Source organism: Bos indicus, chromosome 13 (assembly GCF_029378745.1).
Source record: "Bos indicus isolate NIAB-ARS_2022 breed Sahiwal x Tharparkar chromosome 13, NIAB-ARS_B.indTharparkar_mat_pri_1.0, whole genome shotgun sequence".
NCBI classification, from domain to species: Eukaryota; Metazoa; Chordata; class Mammalia; order Artiodactyla; family Bovidae; genus Bos; species Bos indicus.
The window spans coordinates 81,460,176-81,474,745 of NC_091772.1; the positions used below are offsets into that span (position 1 = coordinate 81,460,176).

The following is a 14,570-nucleotide window of genomic DNA, read 5'->3' on the forward strand; positions in this document are numbered from 1 at the left end:
TTGGGGAATTATAAAGTCAAAAGTCCCAGGATGCAAGGTAGGTGGCGTCAGCATGGACTGACCAGGCCTAAGACAAAAAAGGAGGGGACTGTGGCAAACGAAAGTAAGTTGTCCCGTCCAAAGATGTGAAGAGGCTGAAAGTACTGCACTGGCCAACAAAGCATGTTTGTAATGAGGTTTCTGCTGCTGGGATGCTGAACTTTGACCCAGGCCTGTCTTTAGGAAACCAGGCATTGACTAGGGCCAACTAAGAGACTGGATTGGCGGTCAAGTGTGGTCCTGGATTTCTACATCCGGGACTGACTTAATTCAATTTCATTTCTGTAAAATAAATTCCAGCCGAAGAGTTGGCAGTCTGCTACAGTGACTGTGAGTGCGGCGTCCAGCGCCAGCCAGCCTGGGCCTAAATCCAGACTCTGCCCCTCCCAGGGGCTCTAAGCCAAGGTCCCCACTCAACGTCCCTGCACCTTGGTTTTCTCATTTCTTGATGGGGATAGTATGACACATCAGAAAGTTGTTTTGAGAATTACATCAGGCAACATATTTAAAGTTCTTAGAACTGTGCCTGACACACAGGAAGCATTCAGTTAATACCAGTGGTTGTCACTTTGAGAGTGTGGGCATGAATTATCTGGAATTGCCCACCATGCACGACTCCACTGTTTAGGAAAGATATCAACAACTATGTCTTATTATGTCAGATGCGCAAGGTATTTTTAATATGTTACCTCAGTAAAGGACTACTGAGTTACTCAAGCAAGCTCAGTCTAGTCTACAGATGAAGCATCTGAATGAGCGAATGACATACCAACAGGTAATTAGCCATTTCAATGAGGATGGAGCTGTTTACCAGTAACCAAATATCTAATACTGTCTTAACAAATAACAGTATGGAACAGGACGTTATGGGGTTGGCTTGGTGGCTCCACAAAGTTTCTAAGAACCCGGGCTCTTGCTACCCTCCGACTCTGCCATTCTTGGCTTTCCACCCTTTTATTTGCTACCTTATGGGCATAAAGTAGCTGCCACAGCCTCAGGTATCACATCCTAAACCCAATGTCCTAAGAAGGAAGGAAGGTCACAACCAAAAATTTTCTCCAAGTGAATTTCTGTATTTTGATCCTCTAACTCAGAGTACATCTCATTGGCCAAACGTAGGTCACATTCTTATCCCTAGATTAATTATTGCTGAAGAAAATGGGATTTGGTTTAGACAAATCACAACCAAATACTTGGGGCTGTGGTAGTGACCAAGCTTACCTAAGATCAAGGGGAAAAGGGTGCAGGAATGAGAAATGGCCGTTAGGTAGGTAATGAACAGAGACTAACTCACTGTCTGGGTTTAGAATTTTCGTGTGGTTGAACCAGCAAGTTACCTGTGTGTGTGCGTGTGTGTGTGTGTGTGTGGTGTAGGGACAAGAGGGCAATTACTCATATGATAAAATGACCATATGGCAATAACTTTGTAAATCAACTTTGAGTGGCAATGGTTTCTTGCTGGGCCTTTCCAAATGTCAAGAGGTGTCACCTTATAAATCCTAGCCCACAGTCCATTCTTTGAAACACAACTGTTTCAATAGGGAAAAAAGAGACTTCTGGAGACTCTCATTAGCTTTGAAGTCAGGCCAAGAAGTTGGCTTGCAGCAGCCAAGGGGAAAAAAAAGATCCATCAACATCCAGTGTGGAAACCTAGAAGGATTTGAGCTAAGTGAGGATCTTATTTACATATACAGACATGAGAATTTGATTTTTATTTGGATAGTTTTCTGATTTCTTTCCAGGCCAGAGCTTTGGAAAAAATGCTATTCCTTATTCAGAATATATGACTGCCTCTGAACATTTTAACTGGGTGTGATGGGCATAGTGAAACCCAGATTTGCACTCTATTTTAGAATTAAATCTCTTTTGCTTGATTTCAACTGTCTTTCAGTTGCTAAGTCATGTCCAATGTTTTGCAACCCCATAGTCTGTAGCTCACCGGGCTTCTCTGTCCATAGGGTCATGTCCAGGCAGGCATACTGGTGTGGGTTGCCATTTCCTTCTGCACCGGATCTTCCCAGACCAGGGACTGAACCCTCATCATCTGCATTGGCAGGTGGATTCTTCACCACTGAGCTACCAGGGAGGCCCTTGGTTTCAGTAGGGCATGTTATATGTTGCAGGAAGATGGCTAGTGCAGTTCACACCGACAATACACATTTCAGCAAAACACTTCACTTTTGCCTCTAATATTATACCATATTTACTCTTGAAATTTGGTTTATATAGTTTTTACTAGAGCTATGAGTTTCAGAAAGTGATTTATAGCAAAATAGGTTTCCTCCACTTAAACTTCACCTATGCCATGATAATATTGACAATTTTTATTTTAGACTTTTTTTAGATTCTTTCTGATTTGATTTATAACCTGTCATTTATAACCTGTTACTTGACTGCAAAGATATTGTAGTGATTTTACCTTTATACCCAACTCACAGCTGATACACAGCATAAGTGAAGGGGGGAAAAGGATTTTTGCTACTGAAAACCCCTGGGGCTGGGGCTTGGTTGTTACTGCAATACAACCCGGCCGATGCTGACTAATAAAGCATGCAAACCCATTTAAGTCAATGAAAAAGAACAAATTCCAGGCCATGTAGGGTTGCTGCTGGACGGGTCTCTCCTTTATTCTGCACTGACTGACGTGCTGTTGAAAATCTGAGAAAGTAGCCAGGCCAGAAGGCTAAGCCAAGGGAGAGCGTGAGGGCCAACAGATTTCACTTTCTTTTTCTCCAGGTAGAGCTGGGTGTTCTCTCACTTGCAACTGACAACTTCCTCACTAAGAAAAACAACCGAACTACCTGTTCCCCTGATGGCAGAGCTTCTTGGGAAGGAAAGCTCTTCTCCCCTCATGAGTTAGAACACGACTTCAGGTTAACCAGTGTTCCAGATGTTTTCAGATTATAATGAAAGGATTCAATATTCTCTGTAATTGGGATAAATAAAAACTTGCCCCTGATAGAACCAGAGGTTTATTCTATGAAAAGAGTTCATTGGTTTAAAAAACCTTACTTTTCTTTTCATGAAAAAATTTGAAATCACTCTGCTCTTTGATTTGGGCTGGTTGATAGGTCAGTTTGGGGAACTCATGGTAGAGATATTTTTTTAAAGTAAATTCAACCACATTTTAGCCATAAGAAGTTGCGAGTGAAAGGGCTCTTGTAACGTGGTTAACGACACCTATTTGTCCCGTTCTGAAAGTTTAGAGTACAGTCCATTGCTTTGACTACCACCACCTCTTTTGCTCAGGAGAAGGAAATTAAACTGATTAATTGTTTTTCATACATCTTCACTCCATGTAGACACTGAGTCAGCTGGGAGGTGTGTAATTTCCCAAGGAAGTAGAAACCCTGATCCCTGGGAAGCGCCCACTTCCTGGTGTTACACCGCATGTGCACTGACGTTCCTGCAGGGGGCGGTAGACTTCCTGCAAAAGGCCCTGAGCTGACTCCACTCTGCCCTCGCGGCAGCAGCCATAGACTGGGCAAAGGAAGGAAGGTGTCCGTGTTCTAATAAAACTTTATCGATAAACGCTGAAATTTGAATTTTGTATAATTTTCATATATCACAAAATATTCTTCTTCTTTTGGTTTTTTTCCCAACCATTCAAAATGTAAGACCCATTCTTTCTTAGCCTGTGGGTCACACAAACACAGGTGATGGGCTAGATTTGGCCCATGAACTGCAGTTTGCCAACCCCTGAATTACTGAGTTCTTTTGTGTTTCAGGCATTATTCATGTAATTCTCACAAGAATAAGGATTCTTACAAGCGGTAAGTCATATTATTACGGCCATTTAAGAGATGAGGAAACTGAGGTCCGAAAGGTGGCACAGCCCTGGGGTGATGGGGCCAAGATCACAACGCACTTACCGTATTCTTTTCAACTAGTTGTCAATTAGGAGATGAAATGTGGAATCTTACAATGAGAACATTACGGGTAGGGCTAAGCAATTTAAAGCATTTTAAAATGCTTCTTTATTTTCTTGACAAAATATTTTGCGTTTGCTTGCATCTCGATCTGATTTTGTGTTATCTTTTGGTATCAATCATTTAACTCTAATTCATGTTATTTTTGTGTTCTAAATTTCACAGTAGAAAATAAGAAGCTTTATATTTGCCAGTTAGAGATCTGCTCTGCACTTGCATATGCAAGCTGCAAGAGACACGGGATTCCTCAGGATTCCTACACACAGGCATACAAAAAGACGTTCCACTTCAAAAAACATGGAACTTGGAAGCTAACAGATGCTTTGGATTTAACATGCAGCTTTTAAATTTAAAGTTCCTGGGAAGAAGACTCAAAGAGTTCCCCTTGTAGGGTGCTGAAATGGAGAGTTAGATTCTCTAGAAAATAGCCAGTAATACTCTTGAGAATTTTCTGGAGTTACAAGAGTCCTGAGGTTTACAAGCTAGTAAGTTTGGCTCCAGAAAGGGGGAGGGAGAAGGGGAAGAGAGGGAGAGAGAAGGAAGGAAGAAGGAACACAGGAGGGAGGGAGGAAAGAGAAGCAACAACAGGACAAAGCAGATTCCAAAGCGCTCTCTCCCAGCAAGAATTACGACACAGCCATTCCAATTTTTACTCCACACCACAGACAACATTTCTGGACATATTTGGATTTCCGACTTCTGCTCAGTTCCAGCAATTAAATAAAAGTGAAAACACAAGCCCCGTCCATGGCAAGCAAACAAGAGACATCTCGGAAGAGCCAAACATATTTTGCTTTGGCAAAATGGTAACAATCAGTTTCTATCTTAAGGAGTTGTGAGCCCACTTTTAACATTTTTTCCAAAGACTGCACTTCTTTTAGAGCAGACAGCTGCTGCTTTGGGTCTGACACTCCCGAGGCCAATTTGTTCATCTCCCTGAAACATGTTTTGGAATGATACATTTGTGTGATGGCTTACACGGAGCCATCTTCTTAGACATGAATGCACTGTCTTGAAAGTCTTGACCATCACTCTTGGAAATTAAAGCCCCCAAAGAGAGTGAGGCTCAACTTGTGTCTGTCAAGTGTAGACCCATGGAGTCAGCTCTCCTGCCCGAGAGAATGTCTCACAGCATCTAGTGCAGCAGTATGCTCTGATGCCTGGGTACCTGTCCTGGGTACCACCCACGGTTAGTAGAGAATCTAGGTTGCCATGGAAATAAAAGCGAAAGAGCAATCCAAGTAAAAGGAAGCAGAGGGTGCAGTATCATGTCCCTTAAGGAAGGAGCAAGATGTTCTTGGCTTGAGTAGACTCTTTCAGCCCCTAAATGGTAACAAATGCTAAATGCGTGCTCTGATTCTGCATTTTATCTGCATTGATTCAATGGGCATTACAACTATTGATCCAAAGTCATTCCCCCATAGTCACTAATCACGTGAAAGGGTGAAAGAGTCTACAGCGGATGAATCACACTTAGAGCAAGTGAGAACCCACAACCCCAGAGCTGACGTGCCCAGGGGTCCCTCATGCCAGATGTGAACATGGAATGATTCTGTCATTTCGTGTGTAACTTACATTCTCCTCTGCACCTGTGGGGACTGAATCCTCTTTAACTGACTAAAGGGAAGATAAAAACAAAAGCAAGAGTTAGGATGTTACCAGACAGGGCCAACGGCTTTCTGGTGCCATTTTTGGGTACTGCTTGTGCACACCTTGTTCCAAGAAGAACTCAAACGAGGCTAATACAAATATAAACAGCGTAAATTAAAGGATGTATTTTAAAATGCAATAAAGGAACAATAAACATACAGACGCAGCCTGACTACAAATGGAGTGACGAGGGGATGCTACAGAAAACACAAACGGCGGCCTTGGCTGAGGGCCAGTTTTAATAACACGCGTGCCTTGACAGTTCCTGGTAGCTGTTGAAGAGAGGGACCTACGATCTGTCACACGAGATAGTCACTGTTGGGTAAGAGCATGAGCTGCTCCGGAAAATTCTGGTAATATGTCCAGAGCAATCCATCCCATGATCCTCTGAGAGGAAGCAGGCACTGATGTCATTAGCAGGGTCCTCAGCCTTATCCTGATGGTCGGGCGGTGGCCAGCATCTGAAGCTGCTTCTTACCAGCCTTCGATGTGGGCCAAGGTCATTGCGCCAAAGAACAATCTGGTTAAAATGTTTCTATGGAGGGCCAGAGGGCTGGGGTCCAACATATCGAGCTTCAAACCCTGTTAATCCCTGCAGTAATTCTAGCATCTCAGTCCTGCCCCAGATAGGAGAGGTATTACCAAATTCTCTCCAAGGTCAATGTCACAATCATCCTATCGGTTTGACAAGCTCCAACCTGAGAGTTCGTCTTTGCATACTTCTTGCAGTTGTTCTGACGCATTGAGGTGGGCGGGTGGTGGTTACAGGCCACTGCGAGACTCACTTGTCAGAGCTGGATTCTCTTCCCAGAAAAGTAAGCTTGAACAAAATATTTTACAAATAACTCCAGGGTGTTCATAGACCCTTGCATCTCTTCTCTTGGACGCCAGGGCAAGAACTCTTTCTATGTCGGTGTTTATTTATTTATTTCTCTTTGCCTTTGCTGGGTCTCTGTTGCTGCCCCCAGCTTCTCTCCAGTCGTGGCGAGCAGGGGCTGCTCTCGAGTTGCGGGGCCAGGACTTCTCACTGCGGTGGCTTCTCTTGTTGCGGATCGTGAGCTTCAGCAGCTGTGGGACGTGGGCTCAGAGGCTTGGCTCCTGGGCTCTAGATCACAGGCTCAACAGTTGTGACGCACGGGCTTAGTTGCTCCGAGGCATGTGAGATCTTCAGGGATTGAACCCGTGTCTCCTGCATTGGCAGGAGGATTCTTTACCACTGAGCCATCAAGGAAGCCCCATCTATGTCGATTTTGTCCCAAGCCCTGCCTTTATTTTTACCTAGAAAACATGCAGCGTGCAAGAGAGAAGGGACCTGACATTTACAAACATATCCTCTTTATCTGGCGCTTTGTAAACATCATCTGACTTAAAGCAGTCCCAAGCGGTCAGTATGCTGATCTTCACTTACACAGCAAGAAACAAAGTACAGAGAGCTGGAGTCACTTGTTTAGATGATAAAACTAGAAAATGATGGAAATGGTTCCAGAAGCCAGTTTTTCCCCCTGTCATGATGATTTGAAGGATCAGACATTTTTTGGTAACTGTGTGAGCTTCTCTTCTACCAGAGCTTTCTCTCTAGATGAGATCTTCAGATTTGACCACTAATTTCTACTTATCTTCTTCTCACACTGAAGCTTACCTGAGCACAGAAAAATATCCCTAAAATGGATTGTGGGTTTTCTGGAAGCTTCTGATTGTTGGAAAATCATAGAACATTCAGAAGCAATTGCAAGTAGTGTAGCTGTCTTGGAACCACACCCCTTCTTCCCGAGACCACTCGGGTACTGTTTAATCCTATGGAAAGGCAAAGAATTATATGATATTTTAAGCAGACTGCCTTAAAGCTGACCCAAAAAAGTTTCAAGAGTCAACATACTGTGCACACTGAGCTGAAAAAACCCTCCCACCACGTGAGAACAGCCCTGCTGGCTTTCCAGGCGCTCTCTGCTGCGCGGGGGGCTGGAAGGAGACTGGTTTGTGCGCTGGGTTCCTGTGTTGGGAAAGTTCTTGGCCGTTGACGGCTCACTGTTTTCCAGAGGAAGCTGAAAGCTGGGTGCAGGTGAGGCTGAGATGCGAAGGGACGCCTCCAGACAGCGAGGCTTTCGTCATCTTCATCACGGCTCCGCTCCTCCCGATCCTGCTAATGTTTCGGGAGTTGGCGTTGTAAGTATCGTCTGTTCCTAAAGATATGGCTGTCTCCTACTTTAAAGCTATACTACCCAGGAAAACACTCCTTATGTTGGGAATTAGTCCAGTGGACCATTTCTCAAAGTAATCTGCATACTGTTTTCACAATTCTTGACCTGTCCGTGTACCATCTATATTTACTTGATATTTTTCTTTAAGTTGACTATCTTTTCATTTAAACAAATGTATTTAAAAAGAAAACAGCTTAACATGAACATCATATGAACGTCCTCCCCGTAACCAGAAGAACGTATTAAAACCACTGCAATGTGTAACGGTGCTCATCAAATTCTAATTATTTTTAAGTCTTTGTTAAAAAGAGAGATCATCAAGTGTAAACGCAGTTAAAAAATGCTTCTTAATACCAAGAAGAGATCTTATAATTAATGTCACCAGAGGAAATGGAGTAGAATGGAAAGAAGATAACTTTGCATCCCATGATGGATTAAATGTTTAGAGTTGTCTCCTGGAGCCATTCAAAACCATCTTGCACTCTCCATTTGCACACTGGCTTACGGGCATAACCTTCAAGATGGGGAAAGTTGAAATATCCGGTTAGAAGGACCCCAAATCGGGTAATGAGACACGAGGGTCTTGTTGCCCTTTAGGGTTTGACACACATACGGCAACCTGCTCAGAATCCAAGTCCTGAGCGTCTTGGACAGTGGGGTCAGGTTCAAATTCACTGCTGCAGCTGTGCAGCCTCGGGCAAGTCAACCGCGTCTCTCTGAACCTCAGTTCACACACCAAAAGTGGGTGATTAGACGGTTGTTCTGAGGAAACACACAATAAAGCCTGTGAAGGGAGAGTCATGCCCGAGGCAGACCTGAGACTCATCTGCGTCTGCGGGCTGGGGTCCGGCCACAGGGCAGCTCCTCCCAGTGCAGATGTCGGGACCTTCCTTTCCGCGGGTGAAGGAGATGCCGCGAGGTGCATGTAGGGCGGTAAGAACAACTCGAACCATGTTGCAATGAGGGTTCAGGTGTGTGCAGTCTTTTCTAGAAGTCAGGGGGTACGGGAGGAGCAGAAATAAAAATTTTCAGAAATGGGAAGAGAACTCATCTGTGGAAGTAAGGACTCTGGGGGAGCCAGCATCCTGCAGGAGTAGTTTTGGGGAGGACACCGGTGGTTGGAGAGCCCCTTACCCAACCCAGCTCAGCTGCCCTCGAGCTGGGTGTGCCCTGGGGAGAAGCAGGCTGCATGGGTGCCAAGGGTCTCTCTTCCCTGAGCAGCTGCTCCCGGAGCTGAGCTTCACACAGAGAGTTTTCTCCACCGCCTCTCGAGTGGCAGGGGGGCGGCGGCAGGCTCCGAGGACATCAGCAAAGCATCGGGTCAGTTGGCGTGGACCTTCTCCTTGGTGGCTCTGGGGGCAGTGGTGCGGTTAGTGAGTGATCACCAGGAGGAGCACAGAAGAGGCCTCAGCTGAGTCATGATCACCTTTCTTACAGTCCTAGAACTATCTGAATGGGTGAGTAGGCGTGCGGATTTACGTGCTTCAGTGTGTGGAAATGGCTGGTGTGACGGTGAGGTATGTGAGGCGCCTAGCACAGCGCTTGCACAGAGTATGCGCTCAATGAATGGAAGGGATTTTTGCACATGCTGGGGAGAAGTGGCATCATCTCAGCCTGTCTGACCTACTTAAGGCTTTTCTTAGGGAACCCCCTACATGGTTGATGGGAATGTATACTGGTTACTGGCGCAGCCATTATGGCAGATAGTGTGGAGCTCCCTCAAAAACTAAAAACAGGGTTGCTGTATGATCCAGGAATCCCGCTCCTGGGCATATATGCAGACAAAATTCTAATTCAAAAGCATACGTGCACCCTATATTCACAGAAGCAGTATTCACAATAGTCAAGACGTGGAAGAAATCTAAATGTCCATCAACAGATGAATGGATAAAGAAGATGCAGTACACACACACACACACCCACGCTGAAATGCCACTCAGTCATAAAAACAATGAAATACCGCCATTTGCAACAAGATAGATGGACCTAGAGATGAGCGACTAAGTGAGGGAGGCAGACGAAGATAAACATCACGTGACGTCACTTACACGTGGAGATGAGCGACTAAGTGAGGGAGTCAGACGAAGATAAACATCACATGACGTCACTTACACGTGGAGATGACCACACTAAGTGAGGGAGTCACTTGATAACATCACATGACGTCACTTACACGTGGAATCTGAATATGACACAAACAAACTTGTCAGTGAAACAGACAGACTCACAGACACAGAGGACAATCTGTGGTCGCCAAGAGCGAAGAGGGGTGGGGAGGGATGGAGAAGAAGTTTGGGATTAGCAGACGGAAACGATCACACAGAGACCAGACAAGCAATGAGGTCCTACTGTATAGCACACGGGACTATGTTCTATGTCCTGTGATGAACCAGAAAAGAATATGATACAGAATGTATAACGTGAAAGTGAAAATGCTAGTCGCTCAGCTGCGTCCAGCTCCTTGCAACCCACGGACGGTAGCCCACCAGGCTCCTTGGTCCATGGGATTCTCCAGGCAAGAATACTGGGGTGGGCTGCATTCCCTTCCCCAGGGGATCTTTCTGACCCAGGGATTGAACCTGGGTCTTCCACATTGTAGGCAGATTCTTTACCATCTGAGCCACCAAGGACTTTGCCGTTTAGCAGAAATTAACTTTAATAAAATACATTTAAAAAAACGTTTCTTGATTAGTATCATGTTGCTTTTAAAACTCCCTTGTATCTGGTCCAGACACATGGTTGTTCCTGAATCCCTTTGGAAGAGACATTTCTAACACTGCTCTTGGGTTATACTAAGTTCTAGCGCTGGAACGGGTAACCGGATGGCGTGGCTCTGTTAAAATATGTGACGACCTGCTCCCATCAGGACGGTGGCACATTGAACTGCATTAAACAAAAAGCCCAGGACATCCTAACTTCCGCCCCTCGTGCCAGTATTTTGAGATCCTTATTGCTTATATTTTAGATTGCATTAATGAGCCCACCCAGCTCATAAACTTGATCAATGTGCTTCACAGTTTATTGACCAAGTTGCAAATAAAAACTGTGAATAAACAGGCCTGAGGCCAGATCCAGACGCCGCCCCAAAGACAGCTTCTTGCGTGTGGTTCTCATCCTCTAATAAACATTCTTTGTCAGCCTGCTTCTCCCCATCTTGTGAACATGCCTCAGATGCAACTCTACAGAACTGGAGAAAAATAGTAATACTAACAAAGATAATAATAAAACCCCACATTATTGGGCTATGTGTTAGGCAGCAGGCTAATATATATTTTTTTACATTAGTATTCCATGTCAGTTTGCAAAGCGGACACAGACCCCCTGTAATTTATAGGTCTCTGTTCCAATACCCATTAAACTGTAGCTTTTATTCTAAAACCGTGCCTCCCTTTGAAGTTTGAGGTGTGTCTCTAATTCTCCTTCAAAGCTGACATCCCGGAGCTCACATTTAATGTATATCTGTTACCAGCATGGTTTCCGTGCTGAATACACGATGACAAAGTCATCCAACAACTTCTGCTTTTTCTCCTCCTCTTTCCCACATGGCAAAAGCCCACGAGCTGAGGACCCAGCAGGACCAGATTCCAATTCATCATTTCCATTGCCAGGGAGTACGCTCTGGTGGCTAATCTTTGAGGAAGAGGAGAGACGACTAACTCTTCCACATTGGGAATAGGTGCGGGGAGGGAATTCAGACAGGAATGAGAATCGGAGGGCACCACAACTCACTTCAAAAGGAAAGAAGACAGAATGATTCTAGAATGCAAGGTTGATCTCGGCACAGCAGGGTTGTCAAGCCCCTCAGTCAGAGGAACACGATAAGGTGTGGCAAGCACACACACCGAGGATGGGATTCTCATTCAAACCTCAAAACCAGAAACGCTTCAATCCTCTTCAACCAACTGGACATCTGGCTATTATCTAGTGAGTTTAAAGTTGTCCAGCTTTGTTAACAACGACAAATACCCAGTTTGAAATCTAAAGGATCTGGTTTGGACATTTATATTGCTGAGAATACCGATCTAAATGGCACATGTACTTCTCATATAAACTCGATTTACAAGAGCACCTCTCCTTTAAAGGGCAGTGCAGTTCTTAAAGGAATGTTTCTTTAAAATGCTGTCACATGGCAGCCCTTCAGCCAGCAGACACCCTGTTGCTACCGGGTCTTCCAGAAGCACCAGCTGGATCATGTGGCAGCTGCTCTGCGTTCACTGACTTCACCGTGGATCTTAAGGAAGACCTTTTCTATCAGGTCTGAATGCTTAAGCCCGTCGTTCAAGTGCTCCCATAGTTATCCAGACCTGGCCAGCCTTTTCCTGGTTTACTTATGTATTTTGTGGCTGCACCATACAAGCAGGCGGGATCTTAGTTCCCGGACCAGGGATCAAACCCCTGCCCCTGGCATTGGGAGTGTGGTCTTAGCCACCGGACCACCAAGGAAGTGCCCATGCTGGGCTGTCTAAAGGGATCCCAGTGGACTCCGGGATTCCCTTTCTGAGACAAATAAGCCATGTGATCAGAGGGATGTTTCCCTTCTCTTAGTCCACTCTGACGACCCTGGCTGCTCCCTCGTCTAAGCACCCGCGGCACTGGTAACCTGCGCTCCACGGATTAATGTCAGACTCCACACTTGACTATTTGGGAACGAAGCTGTCACTCCTCAAATGCCAGCCACTTTGTACCCATTTTCCGACTCCTCTCCCAGGTCATGAAAGGTAGGTATCACTTCCTATTTTCAGAGTTGAGGAAAGTGAGGCTTAGAGGGTTTAAATTCTTTGCTCACATTCAAATAGACAGTCACTGTCAGAGCTGAGATTTGATTATGTGTCTCTTTGGCTTCAGAGCTCACATTGTTTTTCTACTTCATCATTTGTCTCCCCCAAAGGAAAGTAGGAAAAGAGCCATTTTGAAGATACTCCAAATAAATGCATCATTTACCAACCGCATAGGCACGCACACACACAGGCGTGCATGTGTTCAGACATACGCTGTCCCTCCCAGTGGATTTCAGTCTCTCCATGGCAGCAGATGAGCCTGACGTTCCCTTAGCACCTCACGTGCTGTGGGCTCCAGAAGCTGCACTTGGATATTTAGGTTGTAACCAGCGATGTCCTACTTGAAGAAATGAGAGGAGCACTGTTCACTGAGCACTTACTACGTCTCAGATGCTCTCCGTGTAAATGACGGCCTCTCGTAACAACAGCATGAGACAGACATGGTCCGTATACTACAGGTAAGAAAATAAACGCTCGGAGGGGCCAAATCATTTGCCTAAAGTTACAGAACCCCATCTTTCTGATTCTGGCTGTTATGCCAACTTGCCATCCCCAAGGTTTTTTAAGATCAGCTATTCTGATCTTTTCATTCAACAAATGAGGAAAAACAAACCCAAACAGAGTAAGTAACTTTTGCAAGGTCACAGAGCAAATGGTATCCCAATTACTCTGAAAGGGTGCAGTTAGTCCACATAACTGGGCTTAAACATCTTTTTGGCAAGCATAACAAAATGTGAAATTAATTTTCTCAAAGGTTATTGTTGTTTATAATAAGAACTACTTTCGCAATCAAGACTATAAATCAAAATAATGTATAATTTCATATTGACAGCCTGTAGGGGAAAACTTCATTTCTGATGTTCCTAATTGCAGACTTAGAGACTTCGAAATTTGTTTATTTAAAAGCTTCTCAATTAAAAGAAAGCGAGCTTAGAGTTAGTGAAAATATCAGAATTTTCTAGTGTTTCTCTTTGCTCTCAAAAATTTTACAAGAATGGTTTTATAACCAAATCTTATTCTAATTTAAAAAAGACAAAGACTGCCATTTTGCTTCCTAGAAGAAATAAGCTCCTCCAAGAGAATGGAAGCTGCTAGAGGGCAGCGATCTGTTCCCTGATATTTTTTCAATGCCTAGGACCTGCACACACACACACACACACACACACACACACATTAAAAAAAAATACTTAGCACAAACAGAGTGATTAAAACTGCTGTGGGATGAGTGAACCTCCCCCTCACTTCCATACAGATCTGTTTTCTCTGCATGCAAGAAGACAAGACAGGATTAGAGGTGACTGGTTTTCAGTTTCTCTTAACTTCATTGTTTGTGTGACCTCCTAGAGAAATAAAGCAGACGCTGGTGAAAGAACCAGCGAGACTAAAATAAGTGAGTACCTGAGCACCAAGTGCTCCTGACTTCTATTTTCAACAGGAAGAGCCGAAATTTCAAAGAGGAACTGACACATCTGTCATAGATGCCGATGATCAGGAAAGATAAAGCACGGGAGGTTTTTACATTTAGAAGCTTCCCCAGACTGGCTGGCACAGAGAGATGTCACAGTGGCCTGACTCACGCCGCACCCCTCCGAGCACGTGTGCGAGACGCAGGCGCCTCGGCCGCTGCTGTGTGACCCACAGGGCAGGGGTTTCACCCACGTTCCTTAGTCCTCACTCATTTCCATGACACGGGACTATTACTGTCTGCACTTCACAGATGAGGAAGCCGAGGCTCATGGAGGTGAACCGGGACTCAGAGTCTGATCTGACTCCAGATTTCAACCTGTATGTCAGTGCTCCTCAAACTTCCACCATTTCCAGCCTCCTGTGTAGTTTCAGCCACATTGCACGTACCCTGTGGGGCTTCCCTGGTGGCTCAGTGGTAAAGAAGCTGCCTCCCAGGGCAGGAGATGCAGGTTCGATCCCTGGGTCTGGGAAGATCCCCTGGAGGAGGAAATGGCATCCCACTCCTGTAT

General features: G+C 44.9%; 1 protein-coding gene across 13 annotated transcripts in view; it reads right to left on the minus strand.

Moving 5' to 3' along the window:
• The window catches only part of BCAS1 (brain enriched myelin associated protein 1), a 99,283-nt gene that overhangs the window by 17,203 nt on the left and 67,510 nt on the right, over positions 1 to 14,570 (minus strand). For 8 of the 13 annotated variants that reach the window (XM_019972599.2, XM_070801912.1, XM_070801916.1 and 5 more), the window contains one exon: positions 5,544 to 5,585. The exons of the other annotated variants lie outside the window; for them this stretch is intronic. In XM_019972599.2, the coding sequence (XP_019828158.2) occupies positions 5,544 to 5,585 (42 nt within the window). The remainder of the gene's footprint in view (positions 1 to 5,543; positions 5,586 to 14,570) is intronic. 13 annotated transcript variants of the gene reach the window in all.